Consider the following 19,378-nt stretch of genomic DNA (forward strand, 5'->3'; position numbering starts at 1 on the left):
GGTGAAGGCTTTTAAGCTCCCACGGACCCTGGACAGCCTTTAAAGTACCAGGGAGGCTTAGCATGGCCATTCTGCATGAGGCTGCACTGGCTCCTGGATCTGCTTTTTCATCCTTTCTCCATTTCTCTGGGTCACTCCCTAAGCCCAGCAATGTTGTGTTCCGTAAGACGCAAGTCCTGGAAAAGCAACTCTAAGCCATGGCTCATGGCCAGCCCTGCACAGTACTTACAGACCCAGGAGGCCCCTTTTTCAGGGATATTTCTGCATCTCTTCTCATAGAAACCAATGCTGCGCTAGTAGGAAAAGGAGGATTCTACACAGTAGTACAGCCTCAAAACACTTTGCTGTCTCTGGGAAGGGCATTGCTTGCAACTGGCACTTGAGCTCTCTTCTTATCCCTAGATTACCAGCAGAAGACAGATTTTCTGCTGCGATTACCCGAACAGCCAACCGGCAAACTCTTCTGATGACACACAACAAAATATCCAAGGAATAAAAATGCATCCTAGCTCTCTGTCGTCATTCCAAGGCTGAAAGCAACACTGGAAAACAAGCCACGTTCTGCCAAGGATCTGCATCTAACTATCAAAGGCATCAACAGTTTCACAACGAGAAGAGGACTTTTCTTTGTTTACTGCCAGAACTTCCGAGCAGACCTGTGCTTTAAAATATACACCAGTTTCCTACTTAACACTCGTGATTTTCCTCTGCTCGTGTAGGCAGACAGCACTACCCACCAATGGTCAGACACAAGAGATGCCAGAGATAACAGCTGCAATGATACAGCAAAAAGGAGAGGGGGGAAAAAAAAAAAAAAAAGCAAAAAAAAAAAAGCAGGTTACATTGTGCTGGCCTCCTGTGGAGCCGAGTCTTCCCTCTCCACAATACATGTGTCCTACCGTGTTTAGACAGACTGCCCACAGAGCTCTTCTGTTGCTGAGGCCTCGGAGCTCAGTGCTAGAAGCAAACTAACACGGCACTAAAACTTGTGTCTCGTGAAACCGCAGCAGTGCCCAAACCCCGTCAGTCCCATATACAGAGGCCAGACCTCCATTCCCTTCCTTTGTGAAGGGTGCAGACGGCAGCAAAGCCTGCGTGTGGAAGACGTGCATCGCCCACGCCGGCTGCGAGCTACCGCTGCGAAGGGCTGCGCAGCCCCTGCTCCCGGCAGCTCCCACATCGCACTCTTCGCTGCTCCCGGGATGAAGGAGCCGACCCGCCAGCAGCACGCGGGAAGCAGCCACGGAGGGCACCCATCGCAGGGCTGGGGGAGAACGCTGAGCAAGGAGACACCTCCGCTTTCTTCAGCATCGCCCGGACTCACTGATTTCAAGTCTCCCACCTACTCAGCACTGGTCAAAAATCTCTAATTGAGCCTTCAAGATGCTGTGTTTAAATATAACCCACAGGACATTTCTCGTTTGAAACCAGACTGCTAGAGCTAGGGCAGCAGTTTGCAGGAGGTCCTGCGCTCTCTTCCTCAAGCCCTCCCCTGTATGCTTTGTTAAGGTGCTTCATTGTCACAGTGAGGGTTCTTCACAGAGTTCAGACTACATCTCAGCTTTCTCATGTAGTCGCTACCTGACAGCATCACGCTCTCCGCTGCTCTTTAGCCATCCCTTCGTGCAGAAGCCTGTTCAGTGTTCCCTCCTCCCCCAACACGCTGGCCAGAACCCTGTGCCCTGACCCAAGTAAACTGCAGCAGCTGAGGCAAGAGCCGCCTTCTGGGATAAATATTTGTATAAGCCAAAGAGGAGACAAGAAATGGCTGTCTGCCTTTACATTAGACAGAGTCGCTGCCCCAACATCTCTGCATGAAGTGCAAGGTGACAAAAGGTGGGAAGGCTGCCCCGGCTGATGCCACCACCCCAGCTGCAGGAGCTGATGGTTCGTAGGATGGCTTATCACACAGGAGGGACCATATGCAGACAGCCTGCACTACTACCTGTCCCACGACCAGCAGCTGGCTGCTCTGAGGCACTCATCTAAACACAGCCGTGGGAAATACCAGCCCATTTTCATTTACATCAGTCTGATGACCCTTATTTCTGTGGCTTATGCCCAGCTCTGCTCAACACCAAGCTAGGGGGTTAAGGTTTGGAGAAGTCTGTTCAAATCCCAGAGATGCATTGTATCCCTCTTCTCCCAGAGGTCAGGAGGGACACCAAAACTGGCCAGTTTCAACGCAGTCAAACACTTCAAAACCATGCCCCCCTCGCTAAATTGCACTTGAAGTACACCAGTTCCTCTTAGCTTTGACCATCATGATGACAATACTGAAAGTTTCCACTGCTTTAAAGCTACAGCAGCAACAAGTACTTACACCCCCGCGTTCCAGCCCTCCCCAGAGCAGGACTGAAACTCTGTTCTGAGACACAGATGACAGCAGGTGGTGGGTCGGTGCAACTCGGAGAGCAAAGGGGCATTGCTATTGCAGCACATCCTTCCCTTGCACAGATTGGAACAAGCCCTGACTAAAGACGTGCCAGGGAGTGGGATCTGCAGCCTGTATGGCAGGTCATGACCAAAGGGCAAGTAACAGGCTTGCGATGCGCACGCAGCTGCACCTACCTGCCCTCTTGCCAAGACAGCCCCCAGGACAACCCTGAGCCCTGCCTTCTAGGGAGAGAAGGAAGTCAACACACCCCGCTTGCCAAGACAGCCTCCAGGATGATCCTGAGCCCTGTCTCCTAGGGAAAGGCTAGAGAGAAGGAAGTCAACACGAAGCCTGGCAAGGCAGAGGCACAGCAGCTGCCCCCAGGGCAGTGGTTACACCTCAGTGCCCAAGGGCAGCCCCCTGCCGAAGTGCCAGCCCGGCTCTTCTAAGTTCCTTTGCTCCATCTGGTGGTTAGACAGTTTTTAAAGCTGTGCAGAGCAAAGAGGCGCTGCTCCCTTGGCATGGCCTGCTCATCTTCTGGGGTATCCGTTGGGAGGTTGAAGAGAAGCTTGGGATGAGCCACCTTGGTGAGTGCAGGGAAGCACCTGGAAGGAGCGGACGGCCGCTGCACGCTCATGCAAGGAGGTCGCCCCCACATCGGATGACCAGGGTCGTTTTGAGTATAAGAACCTGGAGAATCAGTTAGGCTCGCCCATGCAAACCCCAAGGATGGCCACTTTCTACAGCAGCAGTCCTCAGGCTGGCACTCCACAGCAATGTTTTGAGAGCAAGCAAAGCAGCAGCAGTCGGGCCAGAGGCGCTGCACCTGACAGCAGCAGAGAGGGAACCATTTGGCTCCCACCTTTCACGTGGGATGACGGGAGTTGGATAACGCTTAAGCATTCAGACCCGGGCTATGGGAAAACAAGTGGGCTCCACCCAGCCAGAAGTAAACCAACTTATCGTTAGGATGATGCCAAGGGCAGAAACCCCCTGATCCATCCTCCCAGGCGCAGAGGAAAACCAAGAGCAGCCCCCAAGGCAGCACAGACAGCCCAGGAGCTTTCACCATGAACCAGGCCCTTCCTCACTCAGCAGATGTCTCTCCAAGTACCACAACAAAATAAACAAGGCAATAAGGAAGCAAGGAAGAGCAGAGCCTTATGCTACAGCATCTTGGCTTCCCCAGGCTCCCTCCCACTTGGCTCCAGGACCAGCAGGAGGAGAGGAGATTCCTGCTGCGTTGCCCCTACCCTGACACACCACCTTTGCCTGCCATGATCTGCCTGAGCCCACGGCATCACGTGCATTCCTGCTGAGTGCAGAAATCCTCAGCTTTCAGGATTATATAACCTGACGAGCTAATTAAAAATGAGGAGGTTTATTTCGGACCCGGGCAGGGTGACAAGACAAAAATATAACCCATAGCAGGCCCACATCCCCTTTGAAGAGTTGCCAAGGCTATTTTTTACCTAGATACATCTTGAAGAATTGGAGAGTAAAAAAAATACCACAGATATATTTAGAATGTAATCAGTGGCAGGACTTCTTAACTTCTTAGAGAGGAGATTGATGGAAATATTCCAGGAGGGTGGGAGGAAGGGGGGGAACAAACAAACAAACAAAAAACCTACCCCCAAAAAAAACCAAGCCAAAGGCAAATATAGCCCTGGCAACTACCTTACATGGTAGGGATGCTGCTCAAGGGTGTGAAAGGGGACTTTTTGTTGTTTTGAAATTAAATCTTTGTCACCTTCCCACCCTCTTGAAATCCCCAAGGCCAAATAACATGTCCTGAGGGATGGGCCCTCCTCTGCCTGTGTCAAGTACCCGCAGGTACCCCAACTCCCAAGGCTGCTGAAGCCGTCAGCTTCCCCCTGCCACATGTGCCCAGCGTGGCAGGCGGTGGAGGGCAATGGCAAGCTGCGGCAAAGCCCTAGCCTGCGAGCAATCCCACCCTTACCCTGGAGGTAGCATCTAGCAGAGAGCCCCGGCACAACGGCTGGTGGTACTGCTGACTGCTTACCGCCCTGTCACTGAGAGCAGTCTGCCCTCAGTTTCCCAGACTGGAATCATGCAGCTTTTACAAATACTTCAAAAGCTCGTTGGAGCAGCAGGGAAGCTGCACGTTCCAATCTCCTGCCTGTGTCCGATTCGTATTTTTAAGGCAGGTCTTTTACCATTTTTTTGTCAACTTTTACATCCTCTTGGCACCCTCAGTGCCCCTCTCCTCAAATGCATCACCATGTCAAGCCAGAGAACCCAAACTGCTCAACTCTGCTGCTCTTACCAGCTCACGCTCTGACAAGAGGTGAGCTGCACCCCAGAAAGCGAGGAAGAAGGAAACAGGGTTTTCCGTGCAGGGTGGGAAGGGGGACCAAAGACCCTGGTTGGCACGGCTGTGCCACCCTGGATGGAGCACAGGGCCGTGGCAGGGAAAGGGAACTGTCTCCTTGGGGTGCTGTGCAGGCTGCCCTCAGTCAGCTCCCCTCGGCTGGGTCCAGGGCTGGGGAGAGACAGTTCCCTTGAAAGCTAACTGGTACGTTCAGTCTGACCAAACACGGAACTTGCAAAACGTAGCATTTGGGGGGGGGGGGGGTGGGGGGTGCATTAGGGGAAGCCACATTCACTTAGGCACCACAGACGTGAACTGCAGTTTGCAGCCTTATTCTCAGTTTCAGCACCCCAGGGACAGAGCTAGGAAGCAGCCCAGCGCTGGAAGCAGCAGCCCAGTGGAACAGGGGAGAGCATGGCCAGGTATGGAGAAGGGCTCCCTGGCCTGACCAGATGAAAGACAGCCCCTCTGCTCCTGCCGACTCCAGGCAGCTGGTTCTCCACTCTCACACAGCTCCTCCACCCCAGCATAGAGCAGTAGACTTCTTGTTCTGCATCTGCTCACAAGGAGAAGCCTTCTTATCTAGCTGTTCTGGTGCAGGCTATTGCAATGCAATTTAAAGTGGAAAAAAAACCTTTTGTCGCACCCACAGGAGATTAGCAGGCAGCTAAATAGAGTCACAGTAAACTGTCCAGATAAATGACCGTACATTGGGAATAGGAGGAATTTCCAGACCTTATTATCCTAAGGTCTCAGGCAGGTCCTTCCTCAGCTGGATAGGAAAAGGAAAGGATGGGATTGCACGAAAAGCCCTTGCGCATCAACAGCGCAGACATCTTCCAGCTAACGTGAAAGGTGACGCAGAGGCATGAGGATCGCCTGGACTGTAGGATGAAACTGAGAACTCATCCTGCCTCAGCATGGCAGTGGAGACTACTGCCCAAGACACTGGAAACCTGCACAGCAACCCCATGTCTGTGCATGAGAGGGACCACGTGGAGGTGCACATGGAGACTGCCTGCATTTGGCATGTGCCTTTCCCTGCCTTTGGTGCCTTTTCTCCCAGGTCAGCAAGCAGTCCCACGCCTGTGCTGGCATTTTCCTTGGGGAGATCAAGAGATACCAGCCACAGCAAGCACAGGCTGGGAACCTCCCCCACCAGCTTTGTGCACAGGAAACCTCGAGTAGATACTTGCTCAGAGACAGGCTCTTCACCTGATAATGTAATCAGGACCGCTGCAGTGAACACCAGCCCAGCTAGAAAACTCAGCTCACCCTCTCCTCCCCCAGTGCTTCTTTCCACACCAAGAAGCTGCAACAAGGAAGATAAACTTGATCACCCCTGCTGTGAGAGGCTTCCCCAGCCCTTAACCCTCGCAAAGTGGGCTGTAGGGAATGCTGCTGTGATTCACCCTGGGCATGCACATGCTCCTGCCAGCAGCCACAGCACGGGAGCCAGCAGCCACGGCTGGACTGGGTGACCTCCTCCTCAAGGCACTTCAGGAGCCTGCTCACTGCTCCTGGTGATGGGGACAGAACAGAGCTCATCTGTCTCCCAGACAGGGGTCCATGGAGGTCTCACAGCCTCTTCTGGGCAGAACAAGGGGCCAGACAGACAGAGCGGAGCAGAAGGGCTGGGGCTGCAGTATGGACAGACTGAGACCATCCCATCATTAACAATCACAAGGGCATTTGAAAGAAAATGCAGCAGAGGATGATCTGTTTCTCTTGTCCACATGAAAAGGTCTGGGACTTGACACAGAAAATCTCCTCCAACGCAGAGCCAAAGGGGGCTGCAAGGTACAGCCCCCTGCTCCTCCCAAGGCCCCAGAGCCTGATACTCAGTCACACGCTCCCAGGCCACTTGACAGATGCTTTTATGCTGCTGGATCACAGCAACATCCTTTCCACATGTGACCTGCCTGGGAAACCTGTGACAACCAAAGTTCAGGAGGAGATGCTGCAGTGTTCGTCTCTTCCAGGTATGTCCCTCATCCACTGCAAGCAGGCAGGGGTCTTTGGAGAGCATTATTGATACCAGCAGCGTGATGAGCTATTTGCAGAAAAAAACGCGTATACAGGAAGCACACAGTTCCTGATTTCCAGCTTGGTTTAATGCAAAGAATTTCCTTCTTCCCTTCAGACTCACGCAGGAAGCCTGCAAACAGACCAGCCCCGTAATCTGATTAGGCTCCATCCTACGCACATTTCCTGGAACATGCAATTGGACTGCAGAAGCCACTTTCCATCCCTCCCCACCACTCACATCAGAAGGTAGCAAGTGCAGCCCTGCCCAAACCACCGCTTTGGGTCAAGGCAGTGAAAAAGCAACAGAATAAACCCATTCCTACTGCAGAAAAAGGATTAATCACTGCTTAAAGAACTGCAGCCTTAGGAGTTCTCCTCCCCTCCACTCAGCCCAGAGGGTGTGGGCCCATTTTTAGCTTGGAAATAGGTGTTAGCTTTGTTCATCCCTCAGGGCAGGGATAGAAACCCGAATACCAGCATTGGGGAAGTAAGCTTTTAATGAGCCATTTGGGAATCAAAGGGCATCTACACTGCAAGGGAGGGAGGGTGAACACCACAGAGACACTATGGAGACAGGTGATGACGAGATGGCAGATACTAAATCGGTCAGCCAGCTGGGAACAGAAGAACTCTCAGCTCCAGGTTCCTCACTTGCAGAACCCTCCCTAAGTGGGACCAGGGTGCTGGTTTGCTCATGGAGTGACGAGGGTGATCAGGGATAAAGGAGCCCGTTGGCTAGGCCAGTCCTTTTCAAATTGAGCAACAAGACAAAGCCCCCATTACAGGATACAAACGTTCCCTCCAGCTGCCTTAGATGGCATCAGGGAGAGATCCAGCACGTCGTGAAAGGCCAGTTGCTGGGAAAAGCTGCATGAGAGCAGGGTTTGCCTTGCTGAGCAGAGGGAAACACCAATACTTGCCCTTTTGCACACCAAGAAGTGTCTCCAGTCAGGCTCTGGGAGTGACACGAGCCAGGTTTTCTGTGGCCATGCTCATGGCACTGAGCTCTGTCCCGCTTTCTGAGGAGCAGCAGCTTCGGCCACAGAGCCACAGGCACGCTTCTGCTGGGTCCCCCCACCGTGTGCCTTGGCCAGCTGAGCCATCCTTGGGGGAGAAGGCTCTCGTTGCAGGGGCAGCTCAGGCACTGTGGGCACTGGGAGCAGCTTCCCCCATGCCTGTGGGCTGGCTTGCAGTGGTCACGCAGCTCCATGCCGAGCGAGACCTGCACCTGGACACCTGGGCGAGTCCAGCTGGCTACGGCTGCTCCGCTGGCAGAGCTCCGCTGGACCACAAAGCTCCGATTCATTCATTCAGGTGCCTCTGAGGCTCCCGAGAAGAATCGTCTCCTAGAAACCCAATTAATTTAAAGCCTGCTGGAAGCAGCAGCGAGCAGCTCCAGTACCACCCAGCCACAAAGGAAACTCGCCCTTGATCCAGCTTTGGCAGTACCAGCTGGAAGACTGGCTTCCTCTTCGGTGCGCTTTGCCTTTCCCTGCCGCTGCAGACAGCGAGGAATTCTCCTTGGCAGCCCGCAAAAGAAATACATACAGATGCATCCGAGAAATGCGTTCCAGGGCCCAGAGCGCTTCATTTGTCTTGGGACCATAACAACAGCAGCTCACTCTGCCTTGGGGAAAACCAGAGGATACTGGAAAATCACTCAGATCCAAAACCCTCTCCCAGGCAAGGCTAGTTTTCTCTTTGAGCTAGGGTATTCACCGTTCTTATTCCCTCACTGGAAAAGGGGAGAGAACAGTGTATTTATGCATTTCATGACCTCCAGTAAGGAACTCACCCTATCTGGAAATAAACAGGAGGCTGGGTGCTTGGAATTGAAGTGTAATTTAAGTTGCTGCCAATGTTCTCATCCTCATTTACCACAGCAAAGCCTCGTGCAAAAGCACGTCTGCTCCTTGCACTGCATTTCTCATCTCTCACCTCCCCACCTGTCCAGGCAGAGTACGTACGGGCAGTCTCAGCACACATTTGCAAGAACCCTGCACAAAAGCCTTTAAGCTTTGATTTTCCTGTACTAATAGTGCCTGTGTCCAAAGACATCTTCATACAGTCTGGCCAGAGAGAGAAAAACCAGGGAAAATCTGAGCCGAGATTCGCGTGCAGCCACAGCAAAGAAGGGAAGCAAAAGGCATCAGCTGCCTTGCTGGGAAGGTCTTGTGAAGCCTGCTTATCTGAGCGAGCCACCGCAAAGGAAGCCAGGGCATGAATTCAAGCTGCTGCTGTGACCTGTCTCCAGCCACCCAGGCTGACTGACCCTTTTTGTGCTGGAGCTGAGCACAAGCCGGCTCCAGAGCCAGGTGATGAGGTACTGCCTGCAGAGGTGGAAATGAACAGCTCACAAAAATCTGCCAGAGGACATTTCTGAGCTTACAACTCTGGGCCGGCACTTCAGAGACGCAGCAGCCCTGGGCTTGAGCATGCTGCTGCCAGTGAGATCCGCAATCATCCTGGTTCTAGCCACCGTTACCCTGAGCTCTGCCCATGATGTGTTTGTTGATGAATATCCACGATGCCAAAACACCGACCTGGTTTTGCTTCCTGAACCAGAAATTACCACCTCCCCACCACTACCCAGGTTGCCAAAGTAAGCAGCTATTGCAAATACTCAAGGTTAATATTTACATTTGGATTCAGTGCAGGAAGCATGTGTTTTCTCACTGGTAAAGGGAGCAAGAAAGCTGGGGCCACACGAAAAAGTCCGCTGGTCAGGGGACTGGCATTGTATTTCCTGTCCCTGCAGCAAATGCTCAAGGTTGGACAGCAAGCAAGGTTTCAGGATACAGCTGGATGCATTTGGTGCCTCAGATGCACAGCAGTGTGGCCTGCACAAGGACGGTAAACCATCCTGGAGAAAGCACATGCAGGACTTTGGCCAGTCCCAACTGACCAGCCACGCTGCAGCAGCCCTGCTTCCACTCGTCATTCCAAGTGATCTGAGACTTCCAAGGGAACCACCCACAACACACCATAAAATCAGCACAGATAAAGTAATTCAGCTTAGCAGTAAACTAGGTTTTTAAAAGGTTCATCAGAATGCAGGAAAAAAGTTGTCAAACAAGCGTGTGCAGCTCTGGATATGAGATACCACTCAGCAACTCTTTGTCAAGCCTACTACAGCAATGGAAGCGTTTCACCAGCGCGCCGCTCCCCCCAGCACTGCGATCCAGCTTGTCCACTGCCCTGAGAACTGGAGACTTGGTCCCTTCAGTGTCAGCGTTCCCCTCCCAGGGCAGCCTCACCCTGCCGGTGCTGCCAGCTGCCCGCCACCCCTCCTCCGAGTCTCCAGGACAGGAGCTGTGCAAACCAGCCGGGCTCCGGGCGCTGCGCGGCAGCATCTCTCCAGCCGGCTGTGAGCACGGGCAGGGAGACCCGGGCCGAAGGGGTTTTACACACCCACGGCAGCTGGCTAACGCACACAGGCACGCTGTGGCCCTGGAGGAGACAGCACTGTCACCGCTACCATGGCCTCGGAGCCGAGACGGAAGGCTCCTCTCATACATGCACAGGCAAGGAGAGTAACTGCTATCGGAAGGGCATCACAAAAGTTGGCTACCCACTTTCCGAACCAATAAAAGAGTAACTATGTTCTCTCATGGTTCTCACATTTTCACACTGCTACAGAGCCAAAACGCATGTTGGAAACATCCAGGCACTGCTCCCCCGGAGAAGGAGCCAGGAACGAATTTTCTTTGTGTTTCTCACCCCCACCCTAGTAGCCACGTCAAGGACATCACTAAACTTAGGGTACCTGCTTCCTGAGATGAGAAAATTGACTCATCACTTTTTTACTCATATGGAGCCCAAAGCCACATTCCGAATGTCCAGCCATGGCTCCCATGGAGGAGCAGCCAGGAAGGAATTATCTTTGTGGTTCTCACCCTGCCCTGGTAACCATGTGAGGGACATGACAAAAGTTCTGATACCAGCTTTCTGGGGTGAGAAAATTAAATGCTCACTTTTGCACTCGTACAGACTCAAATGCTCCATGGAACCATCCAGCCACAACTCCACCAGAGAAGGTGCCGGGAAGGACTTCTCTCGGTGGTTCTCAATTAGCCCTGGTAGCCATGTGAAGGACATCACAAAAGTTGGGCTACCTGCTTTCTGAACCAATAAAAGGCTCCACACCAGGACCTGCTTCACCAGCAGTAGCAGCACTTGAAGCACCAGAACCACAGTACAAAGAGCGATGAGGAGAAGAGCCTCCATAACCTATCACACACAGGCACCAATTCTGTGGCAGCAGCACTCAGTCCTGCAGAACCAGGGCAACCTTTGGAGAGACAATCAGGCTCTGGAAGCTGGCATTTACTCATTTCCTCCAGACTTTCCCTTCCTCCCAGCCATCGCATCCCAGGAAACGTGGCTGTAAAGAAGAAGCCTGCCCTGCAGACCAGGGCAATGCACGAGCCAGCTGCCACCTACCAAGTGCTCCAGACACAGTGCAACTCCTTTCTAGAAAAAGAAACAAGGCGTTTGGGATCTGCAAGCCGCAGATCAGCAATGGGGATGTGAGGTTTATCCACCAAGATCTCTACGTGACAGCAAAAGGCCGCTCATCACACACCGAGTGGACGTAAGCACCAAAGCAGGGGAGGGGCAGCAGTAACCCAGACTCCCAGGCTCTCGCTGTTGCAGAAGAGCCAGGATTTCTCTGTTTGAGCTGGGGGTGGTCCGCCCCTGACCTCCAAACCCTTCCTGCAGCTGAGAGGTCACATGCCAGCAAAGCGGGGAGAGGGAAAGAAACAGTCAATTCTTTCAACAAGTGTTTTTAGGAAATAAGGCAGTAAGGCCGTGGCAGCAGCCTGGAGCTCAGTATTTGCAACAGCTTTGTGGTTTAGCCTGATGGCAACAAACTTATTTCTGCATCAGGGCTTGACTCTCCCTCATGTCACACATGTGCACAGACCCCACACTGACACATGGCCGCTGCTTTCCAGGCTGTCCCCTCGGAAGACCATAAGCAGTGTGACCAGCATCCGCCAGTTCTTGACACCTCTCCCCTTGGCACGGTCACTAGGAAAGCTTACCAAGCAAGTCAGACACCCAGACAGAGGTTTATTTTGCCTTTTGCATGCCTGCCTTGAAAAGAATACACATGCAGGTAGCAGGTCAGGTAGGCTCCAAACCTGAGTCCCCGTCCACAATCACACTTGTATCCAAACCAGCTCCCAGGACTTGCGGCTGGTGTCAGCCCCACAGCAGCCCGCTGACGCAAGGCGAACATGCAGCCACAGAGGTGGCCCTTAAAGAGAGGAACCAGCACCTCAGCTGGGATAGAGCTACTGAGAAATTGCTTCCTCGCAGATCCCCCTGCTTCGCAGCACCCTCTTTCAGCACAACAGGCCAACTGTACACTGGCTTTCAGCAGCTCCACACCACCAGCCTTTGTAAGTCTGCCCGTAACCCCGTTAATGCCAAAGCGCCTTTAATTCCAAAGGTTCCCATGCGAGCCTGAACGACCTGCAAGAAAGGCTGCAGGTACAATGCCAACAGCATGCAAAGGATCTACTATTTTAGCACTTCAGTTGGGCCTTGCAGTGACCGTCCCTTGTGAGGGACCGCTTGAGCCTCTCAACACTCCACCAGCACAGGTCCTGATCTCAGCAGATCCACCTGGTCAGAACCAGGCCGTGCTTTGAGCCAGCGGGAGAACAGCATCAGCCAGGGTTCAAGCCAACAAGAAAGATGCCATACAAAACTGGCAGGCGCCCTACACATTGCTAGCCAAGAGAACAAGGCTGGGACTGAGCCAAGCGTGGGGGAAAAGGATCTGAACAGCGTTACAGAACCAGGAGCAGCAAAACCAGCACTCCAGTGCACAGGCACGGGGCAAGAGATGCAGGTAGCAATCAACCCCCAGCACGAAAGCCAGCCCACACGGCTCTGACCCCTTCACAGCAGCAGGACTGCTAGCGAGCCAGGTTTCTCAGGACTCCTGCAAGGGCTGAACTGGCAGCAGCATTACAACCATTTTTGCTGTCTCTAGCAGTCTGCTGCCCTAGGTAACTGCCCAACAGGGTGGAGCCAGCAAGGTATAGGCAGCGTAGACAAATATTGACTTCCCTGTGAGCACAGAGAGCACTACCAGAGCTGAGAATGAAATCCAGGGGCCCACAGTCCCAGCCCTCTGCTTTTTACTCCATCACCCATCAGCAAGCATGTTTCGTAACTTAATGTGGCACCGCCCAGATGAGCACTGCCTCTTCCTAAACGCTCCTGCACGCTTTGAACCAGACATTCACAAAAGACGTCTCAGCACTTGTACGGGACAGACAGCCGCTGCTGGACTGCAAAAAGTGACCCAATAAACCATAAAACAACCAAGCCCCTGAATCCTGGTGTTGCAGGAATGTGTGGGAAGAGAACAGGGAGTTATTAGGTGTCCAAGAGATGGTTGCGGAAACCCCACTCATGACCTGCCCGTGTTCGGTCCTGTACCAAAACCAAACAAGCACTGCCTGTCCTGTAACCGATCCCATTTCTCAGCTTGAAGTGACTGGTCAGCTGTACGGCTGCTCCCCTGCCACCACCCTCCTCCGGGTTTTTCAAAACACGCTTGCCTTCTAAGAGCAACAACCGCTTTTGCAGGTCACCTGAAGGCTGCCTCCGTGAAAGGCCAGACAAGAATCAAGAACCTCCAAACCAAGTATTAAGAACCCCCCAGCACTGCAGCATGGGGAGCTGGGCACAGCCGGTGCCCTGAGCTGGCTGGCAAACAGGCACAGAAACGGACCATCCACTGGGACGGCTGGTGCCCACTTTTGAAGCTGTGGCAGAGAAGGAACAGGGTGACACCCGTAAGTCAGACAGGCTCCTGCCACCACCGAGAAATAGAGACTGAAGCTCTGAAACAGCTCTTTGGGAGAAGCTGGGGGAGGCACCCACACCGCACCAGATGCACCAGAGTATCTTTTTCTCAGCTCACAGCCCACAAGGAGATTTCAAACAAGTTGTAAAGCTTGGCCCCGTTTTGACATTCCCTCTTCAGCATCTCTAGCACGGATTTCAGAGCCAGCCAACACATGATGCTTTAAGGTAGCAGGCTTCTCCCGCAGGCACGCAGCGCAATTCTGCACAGGCGGCAGGGGCGGCCCGAAGAGCCGGCGGGCCTGGGGCAGGGCTCCGGGGCAGAGGCTCCGGGGCAGGGATCTCACAGTCACCGCGCCGCGGCCCGCGCCCGCCCGCAGCTCGGCACCCCGCCGCCCGCCCGCCCGCAGCCCGGTCCCGCCGCCGCGGGGGCAGGTCCGAGCCGGCGGCGGGGCCCGGCGCTCAGCCCTTACCTGCGGGAGGTCATGGCTCCGCCGAGCTCCGCGCAGCGGCCCCGGCCCCGCACCGACTGCCCGCGCCGCCGCGCCCGGCGGGGCGCCTGGGCCACGGGCCGGCGGGGAAACCCCTCCCTGTGACGCGGGGGAATCCCCGCCCTCCGCCCCGCCCCCGGGCCCCGGGCCCCGCCCCCTGCCCCGGCCTCGTCCCCGCTCCGGGGCCAGCGCCCCCCGCCCGGCCGCGGCGGCACCGGGCAAGAGGGAGCCGCGGGCCGCCGGGTCGGTGACACAAGGCGGGCGGGCACCGCGCCGGGCCCCGGGCAGGCACCGCGCCGCCTGCGCTCCCCCCGGAGCAGCCCCCGCGCTGGGCCAGCGCCCCGCCGCCCCCCGGCTGCGAGGATGCTCTCCGTGCCTGACGCATCCCCTGCTCCCACGGGCCCCCAGTCCCGACAGCGCGTGCGATGTCACGCCGGCAGCAACTTCGGGCGGCGCTCGGTACCCAAACGCTGTGGAAGGGCTAGAATTTGGTGGCGAGCTCCCGAAGAGCTGGGAGCCGTGCCGCCCAGGGAAGGAAGCCAGCGGCCGGACACGGCATGGCTCTGGCGAGGCTCGGCCACGTTTGCTGTTACCCCTGAACACCCCCGGCTCAGGGGCCGTCTGGAGTCAGGAGGGCACAACGTTCCCGGAGCGGGTACCCTGCTCTCATCCCAACACCCATGGCGAGACAGGGATGGCGGCACCCAAATCCTCCACTGGGGTGGGATGGGGTCAGGAGTGCTATAGGCACACTATATGCTCGATACAAATAGAGCACATTTTGCCATCTGAAGTGTAAATTCAGAGGCCTTTAACAAACTCCTGTCAAATACATGTTGCTTTGCATAAAAGACAGAAATTAACCCCCCAAAAATGCCCTGAATCTGGCACCTTTCATGAATGCTGGGTGAGAAAACAAAGCCAGCTGTCCAAGAGAGAGAAAAAGCCGTGATACAGCTAGTGAGCCCCCCCGCAGTCTACCCATAGTGGCAAAAATAGCAGGTTTATAACTATAATAAGACTCAGCGAATTCCATGTCTATTCGGGGAATACCCAGAGAGCTGGCAGACGGAGCCAGCTCATTTCTCAGCAAGGAGGACTGGCGGGTTGCATAGCTTTCCTGCATGCCATTGGATTGCTCACGGGGCAACAAGGACCACAGAGGCCAAATAGCAACCCTGATAACAACGACCCCTGTCCTCTCCTTCCTCATTTCCCCTGCCGTCGAGGCTCCCAGTTACTGGGACCTTCTGTCATAGCACTGAGACTTCATTGTGAGACACCAAACTGTGACTTCTGTGTGTCCCATCTCATACAGCCAGGGGAACAAGACCCTTTCTCAGGGCAACCAATGCACATGGTCAGGAAGGGACTGCTGTTCGGCTTCTTGGTTAAAAACAGATCAAAAGGAAACCCCTGAAACAGATCTCCCCACTTCTGGTTCCTAGACTATGCAACCGGGACGCAGATAACTGGTGAAAATGGCCCTATCCTGCAAGATCATGGCCCTCCTGTCTTCAGTCCCTTGGAATGCTTTGATCTCATGGAAATACCCAGCAGAGAAATCCAGACTCTGGCCTAGGAGCTCTCTGCAGCTGGAACATCGCATTTTGTTGGTGTTGGGCTGGTGCCAGTCCCTCAGGGGACCCATTGCAACAGAAACACACCATGACCATGGCGGAGGTGCTAGATGTCTGCGTGACCCCATTTGCTCCCTAACCTGCTCAGTCTCAGCTGGTGGCTGGGTGGGAGAGCCTTTAGTGCTGTTACCCCTGCTGCACTTCCCCCAACAAGGACAGATCTTTCTGGCTGCCAGGTGGTTGCTGGAGGCACCTGCTCCGTGGTGTGCCAGGGCTGGGGCAGCAGCCAGGCTCCTGTGTGCCCACTATAGCTGGGCCGGAGAGCAGGAGAAGGTGGGTTTCAGCATCCTGCTCAGGAGCTCTGGAGTCTGATATTCCTGCCCCAGCCCTGAGGCATTTCCTGGTGCAGGCAGAGGAGAGCATATTTTTAGCTCTAATCTATATGTTCTGGGAATATCTACAGGGGTGGGAGAGCGGCTGGCAATGTCACTTGCTAATAGCCAGGACAATACTAGCAGCATGGCTAAGAGCAAAAAAAAAGTGAGAACACTCCTGGGGAGGCATAATGTTTGTCTTGCAATTATAGAGCGTGTGCCTGGGCTGGAGAATTCCCAGGGGACAGGGCAGAAGGCCCTCTGTGAGAACAGGGCTGATGTGCCACCAAAATGTGGGGATTGCTGGAGAGGGGAAGCAGTCACACGGGACAGGAGATCGAAGAGAAAGCTCATGAGGAGCCTGTGTCCAGGCTCCTCTCTGGGTTAAGACACCAGACTGCGGGGAGTGTCTCTGATGTCAGGTTCTGGGAACAGCGCTCCCAGGTGCCTTCAATGTCTGCAGTGGGGGCAGCTATAAAGATCCCATTTCAGCTGCATCAGTCATCCAGAGGAGCGCCCAGTACTACTCAAAATCACTTATTTTCTCCTGAACCGTTCATTGACGTAGGCACCAAATCACACGCTTGCTCTTTCATCTGCAGGCTGGAAAGGGATGGCTGGGTACCAGGATGCAGCCACACCACATAGCTTTCCAACACCTGGTGCTGCAAATGCAGAAGCGACTTGGATTCCAGCCTGACAGAAGGGGGTTCCTCGGGTGTACTTTGACCAGATGTTGCAAACTAGAGCTAGTCCCATTCCCCCAGGTCCCCGTGGGGCCGGACCCTCATGTTTACATCCACCTGGGAGGCTGCAGCTCAGGCAGCCTAGCACCACTGGTTTTGCTTCCGTCCAGTCCCCCCATCAGCTGCCCCACCACCCTGCCGAAGCCTCAGCTCAGTGGTTCAAGAATGGAGAAAGCTGCTCTCAGCCCCAGACTGAAGCTCCTTGGCACAGAGAGGCTCACAACTAGCAGTCAGGGTGAGCTGCTCTCAGAGGCTGGGGGTGCCAAAGCAAGCTGAGGATGGGCAAGACTGTCCAACCCCAATTGCTCTCTCCTCCTGGAGGATATTGCCTGCTTGCCTTTGCTCCCAGCAAGTGCAGTTGGGCTTGATGCATGCACGGTGCGCTCCTGAGAGTACTGCGCAGGCTGCTCTCTGAGCACAGGCTGCCAGGAAGCGTGGCCAGGCCACTCCCCTGAGTCCTGTCTGCTGCATGCCCAACTGTGCCCCCAGCGTGGCTCCTGTCCTTCTTCCTCTTTCCTCTCACAATGGGTTTTTCTAGCCTGTAGTAAAACCACCCCATCCAGCTGCCAGAGCTCAGCATTTCCTTCTGCCCAAGACGATAGCTTTTTCTCCTACTGCTTTGCAGCGAGCTGGCAAAATGCCTGTGAAAGAGGTACTGACTTCACAAGTCTGTGCCTGTTGTGGCATAATAAGGTCATTGTCAAGAAGATGCTGCACCAGGAGGCTGATCTTGAGCAAAGCATGGCCCCAGTTGTGAGCTCTGCAACCCCCGTGGCTGTTCAAACACTGGCCTCATTGTTTCCCATTGTGAGTCTTCAGCATCTCATTGTCCATTGAAACGCCAGTTCCTACTGAGCTGATGCAGACACCAATAAGTGTGCATCGTTGCTGGATATGAAGATGCCTCCATTTGCTAAATTAGCCATCTTCCAGGCAGCAGGAAACCCACAGACTTTTTTTTACTTCATGCCACTTGGATGAACATGAGCTCCTGAGTAAACAGAATTCTCCATCTCCTACCTCCTTTTCTTGCAGAAAGATGAAGCTGCAGAGATCTCGGGTTCTGGCCAGGTGGAAAGGCACCACTAAGAAGACCTGTTCAGAAACTTAGATGCTGGTACACCTGAAACCACAGCCTGCTTGCATGCTTGCAACTGACTTTCCATAGCTCCTGGCTTTGAGGGTAAAACCCATGGAAACCGTTGCCATCAGTGAGAAGCGGGCCACAGAAGCATCACTTCAGTCTTGTTGCAGTCTAATAGTTTGATTATGCTGCAACATGTGTCAACAAGGCTTTACCGTTGGTCAGGTTCTACTGTCTGTGCTTTTTCTCCTTCCTCCAGAGGCCAGGCCAGACCACTCCCCCTCCATCTGACACCCCCCCACTCCTCAGGGCTATTTAACCACTTAGCGGGAATGAGCTACAGCTGCACATCATCCATGTTAATCAACTTACTGCCGCTGAGGCAAGGCCACAGCTGCATGTTATCAGTGCTAACGAACCCACTGCCTTCATTCCTCTACAGACATGGTGTGATGCCAACAGGATACAAAGCCTCTTCTGAAAACACTCCCTAAGGAGAGGTGATAAAAGCACGCACAGCAAAAGACAAGCTGGTGGATGCTGGAAAAAGTGAAACCAGGGTGCAATCAGACGGCCACAAAGGAGGGGAAGTGAAGACACACAGGAGTCTTTCTCCTCCAAACAGCGGGTGGCTAGAGCTCAGGTTGGCGTTCACGAAGAGGCTGCATTTAGGAGGTACAGCAGGTACCTGCATGAGCCACGGTGGTTCCAAGGGAAACAGAAAGGGAGATGCAGATTTGACTTCACGCAGTATCCCCCCAGGAGACGGATATACATCAGTGAGCAAACATGAGGCACACAGTACAAAAAGAATAAAAAAGCAACAGGCCCCTTAAAAACATATTTAATAGTTTTCAAACTTTATTTCATGGTGATTGACGAAAGACACAAGTTAGTAATGGTTATATCATGCTGCTCCTCTACTGTGCATTGCCCTTCAGAATTCATACAGCAGTTCACAATGGTCATTAATTTACCCTATAAATGAAGCCACATGGACATCTTTTTTTTAAAAAAAAAGCAAAAAAAAAAAAAACCAAACAAAAAACACCAGAGAAAAAAACAGAAACCTCAATGTTTTGTTTTTTTTTTTTTTTTCTTGTACATACATGTTATAAATGCTATTAAAAATAAAGCCAAAGTGCACAGCCCCTAGGGAGCACCGCTGAAACTGACCTTGGTTCAAGATGCTTGACGAGGACGCAAGGTCCCGTTTTAAGGCATTTCCAAGCCCCAGCAAAAGCAGACAGAGTTTTTGTTTTTGTTTAGTTTTTTTCTTTTTCCTTTTTGCAGTGACCCAGGCTTCATTTCAGTGGCATTCTAGAAAATTAGCAGCTTCCTCTGCGCATGCCCCTCCCCCTCTGGAGTTGGCACATCCAGCCCTCAGTCTCAGCCAACGCGGTTGCATTGCCCAGCTAGAACTTGTGTTCTCAAAACACAGATCGAGGGTCTCACACTTCCCTCCCATCCCACCCCATCCTGCGGTCCTAGTTAGCCCCTGTCCATCTACAACTCATGATCAAAATACAGCAGTC

At 53.7% G+C, this 19,378-nt stretch overlaps 2 protein-coding genes across 5 annotated transcripts in view; both read right to left on the reverse strand.

The window, feature by feature from the left end:
- Nucleotides 1–14,144, reverse strand: part of LOC121085160 (tyrosine-protein phosphatase non-receptor type 11-like) — a 58,019-nt gene extending 43,875 nt beyond the window's left edge. The window contains exon 1 of the mRNA XM_040587499.1: nucleotides 14,042–14,144. Within this exon, the coding sequence (XP_040443433.1) occupies nucleotides 14,042–14,055 (14 nt within the window). The 5' untranslated portion in view covers nucleotides 14,056–14,144. The remainder of the gene's footprint in view (nucleotides 1–14,041) is intronic.
- Nucleotides 14,145–18,686: 4,542 nt separating this feature from the next.
- Nucleotides 18,687–19,378, reverse strand: part of AGRN (agrin) — a 128,802-nt gene continuing 128,110 nt past the window's right edge. For all 4 annotated transcript variants that reach the window (XM_040587627.1, XM_040587626.1, XM_040587625.1 and 1 more), the window contains one exon: nucleotides 18,687–19,378. This exon is cut by the window's right edge and continues 93 nt beyond it. The gene's annotated coding sequence lies outside the window, so the exon portion shown is untranslated.

This window comes from Falco naumanni, chromosome 3, assembly GCF_017639655.2.
Source record: "Falco naumanni isolate bFalNau1 chromosome 3, bFalNau1.pat, whole genome shotgun sequence".
NCBI classification, from domain to species: Eukaryota; Metazoa; Chordata; class Aves; order Falconiformes; family Falconidae; genus Falco; species Falco naumanni.